The 19,604-nt window shown below is 34.6% G+C and overlaps 1 protein-coding gene across 2 annotated transcripts; it reads right to left on the bottom strand.

Annotated features, from left to right (window-relative positions):
* Nucleotides 1-6,115: 6,115 nt before the first annotated feature.
* Nucleotides 6,116-18,148, bottom strand: LOC129922661 (uncharacterized). 2 transcript variants are annotated; one of them, XM_056009365.1, is made up of 7 exons: nucleotides 17,920-18,148; nucleotides 16,957-17,280; nucleotides 16,115-16,227; nucleotides 15,780-15,987; nucleotides 13,149-13,337; nucleotides 11,157-11,231; nucleotides 6,116-6,468 (listed from the first exon to the last, which is right to left on the bottom strand). In XM_056009365.1, exons 1-7 carry the CDS (start codon nucleotides 17,984-17,986, stop codon nucleotides 6,122-6,124), a joined length of 1,323 nt encoding a protein of 440 aa, XP_055865340.1. In that variant the 5' UTR covers nucleotides 17,987-18,148; the 3' UTR covers nucleotides 6,116-6,121. The 2 variants fall into 2 exon arrangements, with proteins under 2 accessions (XP_055865340.1, XP_055865341.1); XM_056009366.1 differs by lacking the exons at nucleotides 15,780-15,987; nucleotides 16,115-16,227.
* Nucleotides 18,149-19,604: the final 1,456 nt, after the last annotated feature.

The following is a 19,604-nucleotide window of genomic DNA, read 5'->3' on the forward strand; positions in this document are numbered from 1 at the left end:
GGTATGTATATAAGTTGGACATAATTTAAAACAACAATTAATAAGTAGTTTTTCATACTATCGCGTGGACTGCAATATGGGCTTACCCAAATGATTCTTTAATTGACATTATTATATGTTAATCAAGATTAAAGTCTTTGTAATCTACTATAGATGAATCTGTTGGTATATGAATAAGAGTCTCATCATCTCGTAACAGCTATAAATCACAGTTATATCAAGTTTTAATACCAAAATGCAATTATTAACAAAAGTTATATAAAAAAGGAGAGGTCTCTTACATGATAATCGTTTCCACTCTACCACTCTACCAGCCCCTACAAAAACAAGTTGTTTTAAAACAGAATTGTTAAATATGGCGACATAGGCTATGTAATTGCGCATGGATTTAAAATAGTTACTCAAAGAATTTTGTTTTGTCAAATTTAGAATTCATAAGAAATTTAGAAGTATGAGAGTAACAGTTGAGATGAGTTCTGAAAATAAATATTTTTTTCTAGTCCCTTTTCCCAACCTTTACTCAATCTGAGATTTTTCTATTTAATAAATAACTTTGGGAGTACTACTCACAATTTTATACTTCAATCCTAAAAAAAAAAATGAATAAAAAATAGGATATAATCTATTTGCTCTACTTCATTTCTTCTCCGTAATTGGATGTGTAATCAATTTTATTTATTTGATTCAGAGGTTTGTATTATAGTTCTGTAACAAAACGAAGTCTAAATCTTTTAAAGATTTAATCACATGACTGATCCTAATTTACATTTAATATAAGCTTTTTTTATAAATATTTTTTTTTTCAACAGTTTAATTTTGAAAATGTCCAATCGCTGCTAGCCATGGGCACAGGTTTAGTTAGAAAAATTCGCAGTACACTTGCTAAATTTGAGTAAATATATTCTATACTTCAAACGGAGACATTTCGTGATTAAAAAAAACAACAGTTACAATGCTCTAAATTCTTCATAAATTTCCTTTCCATTTATATCTGATTGGTTTTCCGTAGGATTATACAATTTCAAAGCGCAGTGGGCCTCGAGCTTTCATTTTCCCCGCGCTAATTCCAAGTGAAAAATTATTAAATAAAACCATTATAACTTATATATAATAACAGGATTTCCGCGACCTCCTGATTTTTCAGGGCCTCCAGGAAATTTCCATGAGAGGCAAAATATACGAAAAAGTCATGAAAATTTTCTTAAATTATTAAAATCTCCTGAAAAATAGACACGATTGTTATTTTGGGAAGCCCATAAATAAAAACGTCATTGAGAGCTTCCATTTAATAAAACCTTATTGCAAAGACGAAAATATATTCTAAAAATCTATATAAAAATAATTCTCTTCATGTCTCAACAGTTTGGACACCATGCAATTTTAGGAAATTTCCAGGAGCTCCTGGTAAATTATATTAATTTAATAATTTATACACCTAGAATTAGCGCGGGTCCTTTGAAAGTGCGGAGCCCACTGCGATCGCATAAGTTGCAGTGGCCTAAGGCCGGTCCTGCAAGCTAGCGGCGTATGGTACGCCGCCGGTAGACTTGACTAGGCCTCGCGCAATCCGTTTCGCATAGGGCCGGCTATGTTCTGGAGCATGATCTCATTTTTTTGAAGTTGATAGATCAAACGAGGCAGCATCCTCACCAAATTCACTGACGGCAAGAGGAGCTTAGTAAAAACCATCTCTTTAATTTTAGAATAGAAGAGTTAGCCGCATAAGTTTAATACATTGCTGTCGGTGAGAAAGTGATGTAGAAGCCCTTTTATTTTGTATTATTTTAAAAACTAAAGGTTTGTTTGTAAGCTTGTTTGTTTTCCATGTTTCGGATGTTCCTTCAGAGTTGAAGATAATTTACTTCCTGGTTCAAACTTCATGCGACTTGGGTTGGGAGCGGGCAGGGTTTGAACCCGGTACCATCGATAAGTCCGAACGACAGTCCAGAGCGCAAACCGCACGACCAGGCAGCCATCCAAGGCCACGATAGCCTGGCGGGGGAGATGTTACTTAAGGTTGTTAGAGCTAGCACACTTCAGGTCAGCTTTACACAACTCTTTATAGAGAAATGAGCTGAACGGTCTTAATTTACCTGATTTGATGTTTGTTTACCCTCATGATAATAAACATAAATCCTGGAGGAAACCCTGTTTATTTTTACAGGTTAAACTATTTGAATATTTAGGTATATCAATATAAATTGCACATAAGCATAAAGAATCACTATTGCGCATTTCGTGCGTAATAATAATATAAATATAATAATATAAATATAGTAATATAAATATAATAATATAAATATAATAATATAAATATAATAATATAAATATAATAATTAAATAAAACACACACTTATTATATTTAGATTTTAGTGGTCTGTAATCCGGTCAGTCAGGCTTATATCTAAAAGCAATGGAAAACGCGATTTTATGATAGTTTGCATCTTGTAGAGTTGAGGTGCAACGACTTTTTTTTATCTTCTGATAATGTCTGTTTCCGTTTGTCGAGCAAGACTGAGCTATTCTTTTCAAAGCATAAGTGCGAAACCAGGCGTCTTGGGATCGTCTGTTAAAAGGCATTAACAAAATGTCCAAGCACAACATTTTTTTTTTCGTTCTTTGCGTTGTGAGTATCCAATTTTCCACTTGGCGTTCCTATCACGTTTCAGTTCAACAGCACTGAATAAATAGAGGATTTAATATTAAAAAGTGTTTTTTTTTTCCCTTACTTATTAGTAATGTCAATGTACTTTTAGTCATAGTCTGAGAAGCATAATTCTATTTTTATTTAAATCAATAAGTCTTTCAAGCTAAAAGATGTACAGGAATCACTACGATATGAAGAAAATCATTTCAAAGTGTTAAAGTATGTAATGTATTATATCAACATTAAATTTTTTAATCATTCAGATTTTTTAAATTATCAGGCAGTTTTGGGATTGACTGTAAGAATCACAACAATCATCGTTCAAAGATAACAGTCCTTAACATTCTAGCTTAAGAATATATTGCAATGTTAAAAAAAAACATATTTCCACACAACTGAAAAATTGTATATAGTATTATTATATTTGGGGCGTGGTGGCTGAGTGGTTAAGCGCTTTGTTTCCGAACCTCGGGTCCTGGGCTCGAATCTCGGTGAAGACTGGGATTTTAAACTTTGGGATTTTTAGTCCACCCAACTCTGACTTGAGTTGGGGAAAGTAAAGAAGGTTGGTCGTTGTGCTGGTCACACGATACCCTACTCGTTAAACATTGGCCAAAGAAACGGATGATCTTAGCATCATCTGGCCTATAGATCGCAAGGTCTGAAATGGGAACTTTTACATTTTTTTACTATTGTTATATTGTATATACTTTTTATTGATGCATTTTATTTTACAATCTCGTTTTAAATTTCAACTTTTTAAAATATAATAGCAAACAAACAAAAAAAAAAAAAAACTTACCATGGTTTTAATGATGCTTTCGATTGAGGTCGTTGTCTTAACTTTATAAACAAAACCGTTCGAGTTTAAAGACTATGTTTCATTATAGATTATAATTATTTAAGTGAAAAAAAAATTAGATAGTGTGAAAGGTTATTTTAAAAACTGTATTGAGTTTTATTTTAACTTGTTGACTTCTTTTCAGAAAATCTGTGTAGTAAAGTACATTATTTACAAATTCTTTTAGTGAAATGTTGACTATAAATATTTTCTTATTTTGTTTGTATTTATTGACACCTTGGGTACAATAGTCTTTTCACCTTTATTTGTTGTTGGGTGCTTTTCTTAATGACTGAGTTATATTTGAATAACATCTACAAAATCTCTAGAAAAGTGGCAAGGGTATAAATATTCTGCTTTGTTAGAAACGGAGTGATGTTCTGATATGCAGTCAAAGCAAGATAGGAATATCCAAGATGTCCCGCTATCACATAATTTTTTTCATCTTCTTTACGTCCCTCATAACAACGCCATTCTATCAATTTATTTCAGTGAACTCCAGCTGCATCAGTTTTCCACTTTTCAAAGATTGTTTAATATTCATAAAATTGTCTCTAACAAAATACCAAAATGTGATAGGTCGTAGACAACATAGCCATAGCTTAGAAAACAACCGTTCTTTGCTTTATAGTTGTTAACTCCATACCGCTGATACAGAAGTGAAAGTTAAGAGTAACGTTTAGTACTTGTGATGATCTGAAAATTTAGTTACAATTTTACGTATTAGCATATATCAAAAACATAATTTATGTTGGAAACATTTTTTTAAAGGGTGACATCATCTAAAGGGTGTTATCCTGTGTTGTCCGGATTAGTCTCGAAATGAGAGAGATAGACACTGATACAGATATAGATAGACAGACAAATGTACAGTTGGCCTCCTTCAGTCGTAGAACGACTATGTTTCATCTCGCACTATTCCTCGTGTGACTGTGGAGCCCTATTTTGGAGAAACTCTCCCGTCCAATAATACTGCAGGTTAAGGTGGCTTTCCCTTCGGTGGTAGAGGAGCTGGCCATTTTTCGCATTTTACGTTTTTCTTCCAGAGCTTTGGCCCATGTTTTTTCGCTATCCATAGCTTTTCATCTTGTGCGGTCTAGAGCTATGTCTTCCCGATTGTCAGACAAATGTATATATATATATATATATATATATATATATATATATATATATATATATATATATATATATATATATATATATATATATATATATATATATATATATGTGGCATTTTACGTCTCGAGAGACGATCTTTTCCCTTTGCAACTTCTTGTGTGACTAAAGAGGCCAATCCTTGATACACAGCTGCGATCGCAGGTTGGGCATATATAATCACCAGGCGTCGTTGCATTTTCACCCTTCTTTCTGCTACTGTTGTGTATGACATCTGCAATCCGTGACCCTTCCTTTATGCTCTCTCTCCATGTGGATCTGTCCAGTGCCACCTCTTCCCAGTTGCCAGTGTCGATTTTGAGGAGATTCATGTCGCGTTTGCATACATCCGTATAGCGTAAAAGTGGGCGACCAGCGTCTCTCCTGCCTTCTATTAGATAGCCATACAGGATATCCTGTGGAAGTCGACCTACTGGCATTCTACGAACGTAGCCAAGCCAGCCAAGGCGTCTGCTGCTGATAACAGAGCGGATGTCCTGGCACCCTGCTCTTTGTAGCACTTCCTCATTGGTTATCTTATCTTGCCTCATTGGTTATCTTATCTTGCCATCTTATTTTAAAGGTCCGCCTTAGGCATCGGAGGTGGAAAACATTCAGCTTTTTTTTCCTGCCTGAGTAGGTTGACCACGTTTCACTTCCATACAGCAAGGTTCTCAACACACAGGTCCGGTAGACTAGGGCTTTAGTACTGTTAGTCAGCAATATGTTGTCCCAGACTCTTTTCTGCAACCGTGACATGGTGGCCATTGCCTTGGCTATCCTGTTGTTTATTTCTTTATCCAGTAGAGTGTTGTTGGATATGATGGAGCCAAGGTAACAAAAGTGATCAACAATTTCTAGTGGTTGGTCATTAATGCTTACTCTTACTTGAGGTGCAGTGTTTGTGTTTTGGACAAGTATCTTAGTCTTGCTTTGACTGATGTTTAAGCCGAACTTCTGGCAAGCAGCAGATAGTTTGTCAACCAGGGACTGTAGCTGAATATCAGAATCAGCCACAATAGCTGCATCATCAGCACACAGGAGTTCCTTGATGAGTAGCCTCCTAACCTTGGTTTTTGCCCGCAGCCTTGATACATTAAATAGTTTTCCAGAGAATCTTGTATGGAGAAACACACCTTCGTTTATATCGTTGTACGCATAATGCAGTAGACAGGAGAAGAATATGCCAAACAGAGTAGGTGCGAGCACACATCCCTGCTTGACACCACTGCAAACCTCAAAAAGTGCTGATTGGGCTCCATTGAATTTGACAGTACTGTCAAATTCAAATATATATATATTTATATATATTAGATAGATATAGATAGATAGATAGATAGATAGATAGATAGATAGATAGATAGATAGATAGATAGATAGATAGATAGATAGATAGATAGATAGATAGATAGATAGATAGATAGATAGATTTTAATCTGCTATATTCTTTCGAATGTGAAAGCTATAAAACACAATACTTAAAAAAATACTATACAATCAAGGTAATTTTTAATACCTATGACATAAAAGACCATTTGCTTTTCTGTAGAGACTTTCCCTGGCCAAGATATAGCTTTGCACGTACAGTTTCTTAGGTGCATGGTCAAATCAATTTTAAAAGTCATGTGGCAGTAGCCATTGTCATTTTGACATGTACTGAGACCTGTGGCGATGTCTTTGAAGTATTTGTCGCATGAAACTTTAGCAAAGAATCCATACGTCACACATTCAACGTAAACATTTGTATTGTAGCCAACTGACACATAGGAATCTTTCTGGAATCGCCCATTGATATACAGCCTAACAGGCACAATACTGCCTTTTTCTGAAAAAAAAAATAGATATTAAGAGACATGAACGTTTCTTAAAATGTGAGGAGCACTGTCCTCAAAAGTGGGACATGACGTTCTAGCAACGGAAAAGTAGAGGGGGGGGGGGGAAAGACCGTTCAATTCACCTTTGCCACGGATGAATGGGTGTATGTATGTATAATCTATTTTTACAATCTGCGCGAATGACCGGAAGTGTGTTGTTGTCAGACAGAGACCAGCGTGTGTGATATGCAGTAAAGCTGATTAAAGTTTATGTGTTTGATCTAGTGGTTTAATTGTTTTTTTTTCGTTAACTAGAACTGAACCAGGGACACCTAGACATATCGAGATTTAAGGTATTTTCTATCGAATTATAAGTAGATAGAGTTATACAATAGGAAAGCTGTGACAACCTTTAAGGGGACAAAATGTTTTTACAAAGCTTATATCAACTCATTCTGTCTGTCTGTCCATCTGTCAGTCTGGTTAAAAGTTTTTACACGTTATTTCTCCGACACTTAGTCTCGAATGAAGCTGAAATTTTGCATAAAAGAATCATTTAAAAAAGCAATTAATTAATTAGCTATTGGTAATTAATCATTTTGTTTGGATCTCGAACAAGGAAAAGAAATTATACTTGACTGAAGTGGGGTTATAAGCGGAATTAGTCCCCTTAATAGGTCGCCGCTCTAATAATAATAATAATAATAATCTTTATTATCCGTAAGGAAATTTGTCGTACAATTTGTGCATTACACCAAACAAAAAACATTATAACTATAAGAAACCAAAGTGTACATTCACACCAGACTCACTCATAATTTACATGTGACAAAGTTTATACCAGATTGTTCTTATTTAATGATTTGATTGCCAGGGGAACAAAAGAGTGTTTGTGTCTGTTTGTCTTTGCTATCAGTGTCTTGTATCTCTTTTGTGATGGTAAAATCACAAAATCCTGACACAAAGGGTGATTCTTTATTTCGAGGATCTTGTTAGCTTTTTTATAGATGTTTGTCTCAAACAACTGCCCAAATGGGTTTTGTTTTTTGCCAATGATTTTGCCAGCAGCATTTAGGATTCTATAAAGTTTATTTTTATTTTTAATGCTCAGATTGCCATACCAGGCAGTGATATTGGAACTTAAAATATTGCAGATGTGAGCGTGATAAAACATAGCCAAGGCCTTTTCGCTAACATTAAACGAGGACAGTTTTCTTAGTAATCGTAATCTTTGCTGCCCTTTTTTGCTGATATAATCAGTATTTGCAGTAAAATTTAGTTTATTGTCTAGGATAGTACCCAGGTATTTAAAGGTTTGCACAATTTCAATAGTCTCTCCAGGTACAGAAACAATATCATTTTCCTTCTTGTCCCTACGAAAATCGATTATCATTTCTTTGGTTTTTTTTTACATTTAACAATAAAAAATTATCTTTACAGTATTTTCAATGTGTTCTATTTCTTTGAAATACTCATTTACGTCTGAGCTCTCTGAGAGCAGGGCAAGAAGAGCCGCATCATCAGCAAATTTTGTGAAGGAGCAACAAGAACTATCGGATTGAAAATCATTGGTATACAAAATGAACCACAATGGCGATGTCACAGCCCCCTGCGGCGCCCCTGTGTTAACTATGCGTTCATTAGATATAACATTGTTTACCCTAACCCTCTGAGCTCTCTGGGTCAAAAATTCATTAGCCCATAGTATTGTGTATGGACTAATCTGCAACGCTTTCATCTTTTCAATGAGTAAATGAAGTTGTATAGTGTTAAAAGCTGATGAGAAATCAATAAAGAACAATCTTACATAAGTGTTCGGTAAGTCCAGATGTTTGTAGACACAGTTTAAAATATTTAGGATGGCTTCGTCTACACCTTTACCCTTTTGGTAAGCAAATTGTAAAGGGTCTAACTTATTACAAAGATCATTCAGAAGAAACATTTTAACCAATTTTTCTAAACATTTAGACACAATGGAAGTAAGTGAAACAGGTCTATAGTCATTCATTTCCTTCGGTTTAGAAACCTTTGGCACAGGTACAATTATAGATGACTTCCACACAGGTTCTCATGGTTTAGTAATGAAGTAGAAAAAATATCTTGGAAAGGTTCAGCTTGTTGTTCAGCACATTCTTTTAAGATTCGCCCTTTTATTCCATCAGGCCCACCAGCTTTCATTGGGTTGACGTTTTTGAAAATGTTACAAACTTGCTCTTTAGTAATTGCTAATTCTAAACAGTTGTTAACATTGACATCCTCAGGGCTTTGACTCTTAGATAATTAAAATCTTTCGTGTCAAAGCGACAATAGAAATCATTAACTTGTTGGCTAATGTTTTTTCGTCTCTTGTAGCAAGATTATTTTTAATTTTGACTTGTGCTCCTGCCATTTTGTTCATGATGCCCCACGCCTGTCTCATGTCACTTGTATTAATTGAGTCTTCCAGCTTGATGCGGTAGTTTCTCCTCCCTTCCTCAAGAATGACGTTGAGATTTCGTTGAGCGATTTTCCTTGTCTGTCCATGGCCACTCATAAATGCTCTTTTCTTTTTTATTATTTCCCGTTTTATTTTTGCAGTGACCCATGGTTTATGTTTGGGGTATATCTTGATGCTCTTAGTGCTGACACACATGTTTTCGCAGAATTCGATGTAATTTGTCACTGCGTCGACCCATTCTTCCAGATTTGAAGTGGTTTCTTTAAACAAATTCCAGTCAGTGCTGTCTAGACATCCCTGTAGTTTGAGAATATTGTCTTGAGTCCATTCTTGTACGTTTTTTTAAATGATTTTTCCTTCTTTAAGTTTCGTGCGGTAAGTAGGCAGCAGTTGTATTGTTTTGTGGTCCGATGATCCTAGTGGTGGCTTTTCACGAGATGTGAATGCTCCTTTGATGTTACAATAACATAAGTCCAGAGTTCTGTTCTCTCTTGTCCGACATGAAATGTGTTGATAGAAGGTGGGTAGGTCAACCTTCAAGGTGCATTTATTAAAATCACCCAGTATAACTACTGGTGCGTCCGGTGACCTTGTCTGAAACTCAAGGCACTACGTCAGCGATGATTGCAGCTGCAACTTCCGTTTTGGCTGTAGGCGGAACATAAACCAGGACTATGTAAATAACACCAAAGTCTCGTGGCAAATAAAAAGGTCTCAATGAGAGCGCCAGTAGTTCTAGATCCGGACAGCACATTCTCTTTTTAACCGTGTAGTTGGTACAATATTTGAGGTTGATGTACACACAAAGCCCCCCACCTTTCTTCTTCTTAGACTCAGCCGTTTTGTCAGATCTCACGCAAGAGAAACCATCAATAGCAATCAGGTCGTCGTTGTCATCCTCCTCTAACCATGTCTCAGTAAAAGCCAATAGACAACTTTCCCTAAATACGTGGTCGTAGCGTATATGGGCACGTATCTCATCCACTTTGTTTCTTATTGAGCGGACGTTAGCTAGAATAATCGTAGGAAGTGGTGGGCGAAAATCTCTTCTTCTCAGCCTTTGCCTTAGTCCTCCTTTTTTCCCTCTTTTCCTTGTACTAATAGAGGAAGGGTAGAAACAATTTATATGTGCATAACACGGTGGAAGAGGCTTCCTCTTTGAACGAAGTCCGAGGAGTTGATCTTTACTATAATGAATAGATCTAGTACTAGAACGGCCGCCATCTTGGCTCGCCATTTTTCTTCTTTTATTTCTAACCAAATAACCAAAGTTAAATGGAAACAAACAATATATAAATATACAATCATCTTTAGAACCTTAAACGGCAAGGTGGTTTACATGTCGGCCCTAGGAGGCGTGTGCCACGAGTCGGAATTGAGGCGGTTCACAACCTTTTTTTTTTGAAAATGCTTTTAAAAACCAATTACGGTTATTAATAAATAGGTAACACCACAAAAAAGTTGGTATCAGGACAATCACACATTTTTAGAGGCGGATTCCGTCTTCTATGCTCATGGGTCCGCATTGCAGATAGACAGACATTTTCAGAACGAATATCAGAAGCTAGTAAGTACGATAGAAACAACCAAAATAACACTTTTCCCCATAAAAATGTTAACTCCAAGTATGATTGCCTGTAATCATCTACACTCAATGCACGAGCTCCTGCTTATCCCTGTCTGAATTTGGGAAGCGTGAACATTGCATGATTTTGTACTTGTTGACAAGGAGATAAATTCGTGTCAACATTGAAGTACTGGTGAGTGTGCAGTACTTATGTGTGAAAGATATATACTATAGATTAAATCTTGTTTCATATTAAATCTAATTGATAGTATTCTCTGGTGTATGTATGTCGAAACTGTATTTATTTTAGTTTGTTCTAAAAAAAAATATCCCCTTTAATGTATGTAAACTTCCTTACTCTTATGTATTGTTTTAGAAATGGTGTGTTTATGAAAACAAGTCTAGCATATGTAATTTTATTAAATAAAAACTGTTCACTTTTAGAAGAAAAAAAAATCTAAACGTTAACATTTTTAAACAGTATTGCTGACTTAGAGCTTATCCCCTCCGCCCGTAGCTTTTTACAGAAACAGTTAAACAAACAATTTGTTTGATATTTCGAATCCTTATAACGAAAGCTTGGTTGTTATGGGCACTAGGCATTACATATGTAACCTGCTCAATAGAATGGAGTTTTCAAGAATATATATTTATTTTATATTATATATTTAAACAGATTAATTAATTTAACTCACGTAGAACTTTAGGACTGAATTCAACATAATCAAGTGTAATATTCTTTTCAGATAGTAGTCTGCATGTAAATGTTTCTGAAAATGTAAATAGGATAAAAAGTCAATGGCAATGTAAATGACATATCAGACGCTAGAAAGTTTGACAGTGAATCAGTCGGGACAAATGGGACTTCATGAATAAAACAAACTTGCAAAGAGTTAGTAATTCTTTTGCAAGAAAACACACACATAATTAATAACATCAATAAATAACACTAATAACAATAAATAACATTATATTGACAATTGTCTGCACTGTAGGTATATATGCAAAAAAATTGTCTTTATATTATCTCACAGTATGTATTGTTTGAAAAGCATTGTATTTTTATATAAAAATTAGCTGACTGTAGTTTGCTTTAGATTTTATATCGAAAAGGTATGTTTTATCGTCAAAATCATCTGTTAGGAGGGTGTTACTTTCAAAAATCTCTTTTTTTTTCAAGTAAAAAAACCCTTAGCTACGCTCATAGAATTTGGGGAATTTAGTTTGCTTTAGAATAATATTCAAGAGAAAGAGGTTTTCAACCTCAAAACTCTCTGTAAGGGGGGGGGGGTATAAACTCAAAACCACCTCTCGGCTTGGCTTCGCTCATAGAATATTAAGTATGTTATTTGCTTTTTATTATATTGAAGAGATATTTTTCAGCTTAAAACCCCGCTGGAAGGGGCTCAAACTCAAAACCCCTTTTTCCTACCCTCAAATAATTTTGGGTGTGTAATTTGTTATTTTTTTAAATTTTGAAGAGGTATTTTTTAGCTTTAACCCCGCTTAAAAGGGGGGGGATTTGAACTAAAAGAAACCTTTGGCTACGATCATAGCATTTTAAATGCGTAATTTGCTTATTTTTATATTGAAGAGATTATTTTTTAGCTTCAAACCCCGATGAAGGGGGCTTTTAACTCCAAAACCCTTTGACACGCTCATAGAATCTGGTGGCTGATGTATAGATAGTTTTATACTGAAGAGGGGATTTTATCATAGATTCCGGAGGGGGGGGGGTAGGTTAAAATCACCCCCCCCCCCGAGGCTATGCTCTTGGAATTTGGAAATTGTCGTTTATATTTTTTTTGTTTTATAGAAGAGGGAATTTAATTTCAAAACCCCTGGTAGGGGGTTTTAAAACTCAAAACCCCCTAGGCTGCGCTAGGGCAAGTGATGGTTTAGTATTAAAATCACACCTAAAATAAAGAAAATCAGCAAAAAATCAGTCACTTAATTCCGACTCCACCCCCACCCCCCTGCGATGATTTCATTTCGGGGGGGGGGGTTGTTAGCAACGCCCATGTTTTGTATCATACATTAAACCGATTTAATACTTAAAAAAAAAAAAAGATATTAACCTATTTCTTTTCTTACTGTCACAGTCTCGGTTGGTATTGCCTGTTAAATGTTCACCTCGGGTTAAGAGGGTAATAAGACACGTGAAACTCCTGATATAGAAACAGGAAGTAGAGTGACTAAAATTGACTTTTAAGTCAAGCAGTCAAGTGGTATTCTTTGGACAGGGGCAGTCAAGTAGTTTTTTTTGGTCCAGTCAAGTAGTAATTTTGAGTTAAGAAGTATCTTTTGGGCAGTCGAAGCCAGTGGTCACTTGAGACATCTATTTCTAGTAGTTATTATTCTGTACTATTATTATTATTAAGTATTTGTTACCCGCTGTGATGCGGGGACGTTACTTGAAGTCTATTTTGGAGAATTTGACATGTTGGATTTATTTGATACCGCTGTTATGCGGATGTGACTTTGTTTCTTATTGGATTATGTAACCGTCAAGGAGTGCAGTATTATTATTGTTATCAAATAAACTTTATATTTTGTCTGCTGAAACGGACTTAAGTCAATCCGTAGTATCTATGTTTGTCACGTGTGACTCCAGGAAGCACGAACCCAGCATGCTTCAACATTACACATTACAACGTGACACAATTTAACCTAACGTTTACACTTACCCCTTGGTTTTATTTTTGCTGTAAAAGTAAGAACATTATTGAATTCGTTATATACAACATCGGGGCCGTTAAACCAAAGAACCGAGTCTGAAGGAAACAATGAAGACTTGCATGTGCACTCTATCTGGATATCCTCTTCCACCTCATCAGGACAATTTTCAAGAGACAGATTCGTATTAGCTTTAAGTGCTGTAGAATAAGAATGAAAAAGCACTTACTATAAAACAGTATTACAGTAGCAGAGGCGTATTGAGCAAAACGTGCGCCCGGGGCAAGAATCCCTATTCCCCCCCCCTTCGCCATTTTCCATGAACATCACATTGAAATATATTTTTAAAATAAAAGTATTAAATAATAATATAATAAAAATAACCTAATTGTCTAAATAAAATACCTAACTAAAATATCTACAATATTTGTATATTAATTTTTGGCTCTTCTCTGCGGGTGGCGCCCCTTGACTGTTGCACCCGGAGAATCGTGCCCCCCTCCCCTCTCGCTAAGCTTCTGAACAGCAGCGATACTCTCTAAGCGTAGATTGTTAACAAACAATAGAAAAAAAAGAACCCTTTTTAAAATCAAAACTTATCTTAGGAAAGAACCGCTAACTACTCTCATTTATCGGAAAATTATAGGGTTTAGCTCCGTTTCTGTTAAAACAGAATTAATTAATTATTAAATGATTAGCTAATTGGTTAACTTTTGAATTGATTCGTGTATTGTTGTCGACTACGAATAATTATACAAAATTTTATCTTGATCAGATATGAAGTGAAAGAAAAAGATGTGTCAAAACGTAATAAGAAGACTAAATCCATGAATAAATCCACATATCTCATTAAGTAGCATTTATTTTCCTTATTTCAAAATTTAAAAAAATACAATCACAACAATTAATTAACTAAGTAATTTAATGTTTTGATTGATTCATATATTGTTAGGTTCAATGAATAATAGTGCAAAGTTTCAACTTAATCCGAGAATGAGAAAGGGGTAAAAAAAAACAACAAGATCAAACTTTTTACCAGACAGAATAAAAATATCGCTTTTTAAACCCACACATTACTAAGTAAGTTTTTTTAAAATCAGGTTTCTATAATAATCATTACCTATCATATAAATGTGTTTGAAACAAAATAAATTACATCACCTATTCTGTCCCGCCTTGTAATTTTCTAACTACGGCGGAAACAGTATAAAAAACGTCTGTTATATAGCTGATGGTTAACGATGGTATCATGTGTCCAGCACAACGATCAACCGTCTTAACTTGCCCCAACTTTCCCCATACAATGACAGGTATCCTTTAGAGTAGAGTGGACCCAGGATTGTCCTAAAAATTCCGATATCAGAATACCAGCGTTCACCAAGATTCGAACTCGAGTACCCTCAGTTCGGAAGTCCAGCGCCTTACCACTCAGCCACCACGACCACTAAGTGAACGAATCTTATTTTACGATAACTTGTTTGGCATATGTGAGCTTGCGCTCCCAGAGCTATATTTTTATGTATTCTATTATTTATAGGCTAGTGCCAAATGTATTATTTGTACTTCCGCATTTTGTGTAGGTTAGGGTGGGGTGTATAAAAAGTGATGCCACGCTGTTTTAAAACAGTTGAGTGGACAGTTGACCAGTGTACGGTCAGTACAGCATCTTTGTCTGTGTGACGAGAGGTCTTGGTGATCTTAAATGCTAGTAATTGTTTTCAATATTTTTATTTCTGTACCTGGGACGGCCTGCTTTTAGCTGCTGAATTAACTGCTGTTTTAACTGCTGAAATAGCTGCTGCTTATAACTGCTGTTGTAGATCTATTTTAATTCTAGGGAATCTAGTGTTATTTTGTTTCTGCTATTGATAGTTTTGTTATTGTTTCTGTAGATCTATTCTAGATCTAATTCTAGAGAAGCTAGTGTCATTTTGTTTCTGTAGTGACTAGTGTAGTGTTGCCTTAGTGGCTTAGGACTTAGTTATAGTCTGTTTCTGTTCTTAGTGAATACTAATAGTAAGTGTAATAAGGCTAAGATGTTCTTGTTTTAGTGTTATGGGTTGGTTGTAGTAGTAGAATATTGCAGGTCTAGGCTAGTTTATTGTAGTGTGTTTGTGTAGATCTAGGTCTAGGGTAGTAGTTGTAGTGATTTGGTTAGATAGTTGGTTTGGTTAGTTTGTTAGTGTTTGTAGTGGTGTAGATTTAGAGGGTTTTAGTTAGTTGATGGGTTCAGTAGTAGTGGTTAGTCAAGTTAGTGTATATATTATATTTTATTATTTATTCATTTATTTTTATGTAAATAAAGTTCCGTTTTGTTTATTTATCTTAAACTAAAGTTTCGTTATCTTGCTTTCATTTAGTTTAGATTAGTATGTCAGGTTACTTAGGCGACTCTAGCCCCTTGGCCACCAGATTGAGCCCACCCAGTAGCGCAAACATCTGCCTACTGTGGGTAAATTTTAATGTTGAGCAGCAGACAATAGGTATCTCCCACTCGCGCCTGCCTGACCTGCTCACACATATGTGGTCCTTGTTTCGCTACCATACAGTAGGGTTAGGACACATCTATTTTTTTTTGTAGTGAGTAGATAAAATATTCCCTTAATGAAAAAACAGTTTAAAAATAAAGAAATTGATAGTACCTTTTACACCGCTGATGACCTGCTGGCTTCCATATATTACATCGTCATCCGTGTTGGTTACATTGGGATATATAGTCACAGAGATGTTGTAAAAGTTATTAGAGCTAATTAACTTCGATAGAGGCAACGTTATTTCACATTTAACTTCAAAGTGAATTTTTGTCGAATTGTGTTTTGAATGTGTTACGTTTCCTATTCCTGTTTCATTCTAAAAAATATAGACAAGTGTAGGAAATATAACTCCTTTCAATTAAAATAAAAACTTAAAACCATAAGAGATGTAGAATCTAGCATTCATAGTACCGTTAAGGTAAAATTTACAAAGACATATCTACCTTAACGTTTTGGTACAGGCATGATGCAGCAGGATAAATTCGTGTCACACTACAGGTTATATAGATATAAAGTGAACCCATCTGATAATTGCATTTTTCTGTTTTACCTCTAGCTGGTAAGAATAATGGAGTTTTTCAGATGACTTTGTAATGCATGAATATAGGTGTTTTGATAAGCATTTGTAACTATAGTAAAATAATAATAAATTGACATCGCCATACCACTATCTCATAATATAAGGAAAACCAAAATGGAAAAAAAAAAACTAAGAAAATACGGGAATCTAAGATTGGGGATTAGGCGGTTACGGAAGTTGTTTAAAAATAACAATATATCCTGTTGTTATATCAACCGAGGGGGTAATGTCAACTGACCTCACATACACCTTCAAGGCCCTCAATATCCCTAAGAAAATTCTCAATAGCCTTTCAGAGGGCGATACTGCTGCAAACATGCCAAATCACCATAAAATTTCTCAGTGAGCATTGTTATGGGGACTACAATGAATTTTGTTTCTCTCTAACGAAGCTCGACCCAGGCAGTGAATGAGAATGATTATTAGTTTTTTTTTTCTAACAGAATAATAATAATGTATCGTTTTTAAATTAGAAAATGGGTAAGAATGAACTATGTCATATGACTTCACAAATCCAGTAACGATCTGTAAATTTTGCTACATTTATTGCCTGTCTTTGTCTTTTGCTTTTTTTTTTTAACTCAAAATATAACTCAGTTATCTGATATCTGTTATCTATACCAGATTCTATATAGATTTTGTAATAATTGCTAACTTCTTTGCTAAAACGAAATAAATGAATAGAACAATGTCTTTTCAGCTTACCATAAACTTTTAATGTACAGTTGAATATTTCTGGCAATTCAAGGCTGTCCAAACCTATGTATATTAACCTCCATAGTCCTTCATCAGAAAGAGATACATTTTTTATAAAGACATCGGATGTCAAAGTGTCATTTGAGGTCCTATTCATTGTTACAAAATAAATGCCATTTAAATAGTTCCTGCAATTTAAGGAAAAGTCACAAAAGCCTATCGAAGCTTCGTCCTTTCTCCATGAAACACTCATAGCATTTTCTGGATTTATTTTCCAGGTGCTTGAAATAGCGTACGGCTTACCCTCTTCCGCTGGTGGACATGTCAGTAATCCTACAATAATTTAAAATATTGTAAAATGTTAAAAATAGATTCTTGCTTTATGTCTTCATTAATTTTTAATTTCGGTTTTTAATTATTCTTAAGCAGAATACAAAAAAAAAGTATCCTTAAATAAAACCTTTCAAGAGAACCTTCCAAGATTTATGAAATTAAAAAAATATAAATAAAATAACAGTAACAATACATATCAGACTATAGTACTAGAGCCAGTAGCACAAAGTAAGCTAAAATAATTTATAAAATTTACAATATATAGACTCCTAAGTCAGGATCAGGACAGATGATTCAAAAATAATAAGTTGAAGATAATCGTTTCAAACAATCAGTTCACCCGGCAATTAGTTCACTCGATTATTGATTCACCTGGAAAATGGTTCACCGCCAAATCGGTCACAAACTATTGGTTCATCAAAATTGATTCGCACAACAAATGGATCACTGAGATAAATTGGTTAACAGGATATAGTAAACATCCTGCTGGCTCGTTAGTTTTGTATTGAATTAGTACCCGGGATCGTCATATTTACGACTGAGTTCCATTATAAATATGTATTTGTAAATAGCCTATATGTTTTTAAACTTTTTTTTTTTATCATTTGTATTATTATTTTATTAAAACTAAAATCATACCTTTCCATTTCACTATCAAGATCATAAGAAATTTGACTTTGTTAAGGATATTTAGGTTTATATCCATTTATACGTTGTTTGTATTTAACGTGCCATCTCCGTTTGTCTGGTAAAGATGTGACTAAGGAACGCCATTTCTTACAAAATAAGAAAATAAAAACTAAAAAAATAAAACTCGTAGATCACATTTCCGATTTCAATAACTATCACTGATACATGTACTGATGAAAAAGAAATCGACATTTTTTTATACAGAGTTAAAAAAAAACGACAACATTATTTTGTTAAATATAGAAATCAATCAAACGTATAAGTATAGTAGCACTTGAATCATGTTGTACAGGAAGATAACACTTTGATATACTCGGTCTTTTTTTTTAAAAAATATCTTAACCAAGTCACGGATGAATCACTATTTTAAAATATGTCTAGCCAAATTCTACTAATATTGGCTTTAAATTTTACTAGCAATGATGACGCTGGGCTTGAGATTAAACTACAAACGATGACATCAAAAATATATAAGACCTTCATATTAAAATAATTCATAATATGAAAAACACTCGTACTTTAGAGATATATCAATATACATATAGGTCAACTTAATCTATGTAAAGACTTTTACTCTTATTTGACAGATGCGTTCGTACAACTATCGTTTTAACTATAAGAATACACGTTGACTTTTAGCATTATCAGTAACACAACAACACATTTGGATCGAACTAAAAACAAAATCGACAGGTTTACAGAATTGTTTTTAAGTTAAGGGGCGCTGTGGCTGAGTGACCTCTTCTCAGTGAAGGCTGCGATTTTGAAATTCAAAATATTTAGTTCGCCCCTATTCCACCCAACTCTAACGGATATAGTTTGGGGAAAGTAAATGTGGTTGGTCCCCATGCTCATTAACCGTCCGTTGTCCAAAAATCTTTCTAGTCAAATTTAGTTACGATTTTTTTTTTAAGTTATCAACAATATTATGATATAGATATAGATCTAATGCTTTCAGTGGTGGTATGGATACGTACTTACCTTGTGTGTTAGGCTTAACTATAAAGCCTGTTAATTGTCTTTTAACTGACGACCCCCCACCCAAAATAAAAAAAAACAAAAAAAAAAACGAGACCTTGATTTATTTGGGTGGATCAAAGGTAATTTTTTTTCATCAGAACTATCAAGACAACTTGTACATAACCATTGACCTAGTAGTAGTACCCTATGCAGTAGCTAAAATTATTGGCGGAATTAATCATTTTAATCTCTGGCAAAGATTAAATAATCATCCGTTAGAGAGAAACTGGAGATAAGAACATAGCAAAGTATAGGTAACGTGCTACAAATACAGCATCACATATGCCAATACAATTTCTGACAAGAGCCCAAAAGGCTAATGAAAAACGTTAACCTAAAACCACTCGGAGAAGAACATAGAAACAAATAACAAAAGAGTTAACTGCGCTTGTGTGCAATTAAATAAGGTGGCCTTTAATCGTGATGCCCTAATCAATAATGCTTGCACAATCTCAGAAATAACACCTGGTCGTCTATGCGTCTCGGACTGTCGGTGTCACCCCCCTGACGTCATGCTGGTGGTTTGGTCTGGGGCGTAATAATCTTTGATCCAGAAATAACATCGAACACAGTTACACAAACATCTTTTAACTTCTTAGCTAACTAATTAAAAT

This window comes from Biomphalaria glabrata, chromosome 14 (genome assembly GCF_947242115.1).
Source record: "Biomphalaria glabrata chromosome 14, xgBioGlab47.1, whole genome shotgun sequence".
Lineage (NCBI taxonomy): Eukaryota > Metazoa > Mollusca > Gastropoda > Planorbidae > Biomphalaria > Biomphalaria glabrata.

Excerpts from the sequence above, each read along its gene's own strand:
- LOC129922661 (XM_056009365.1), bottom strand. The coding sequence starts at position 17,986 with ATGGATATAAACCTAAATATCCTTAACAAAGTCAAATTTCTTATGATC. Across the intron at positions 11,232-13,148 it reads AGCAAAAATAAAACCAAGGG|AAACATTTACATGCAGACTA; the intron begins GTAAGTGTAAAC and ends TTACATTTTCAG. Across the intron at positions 6,469-11,156 it reads ATTCAGTCCTAAAGTTCTAC|AAAAAGGCAGTATTGTGCCT; the intron begins GTGAGTTAAATT and ends TTTTTTTTTCAG.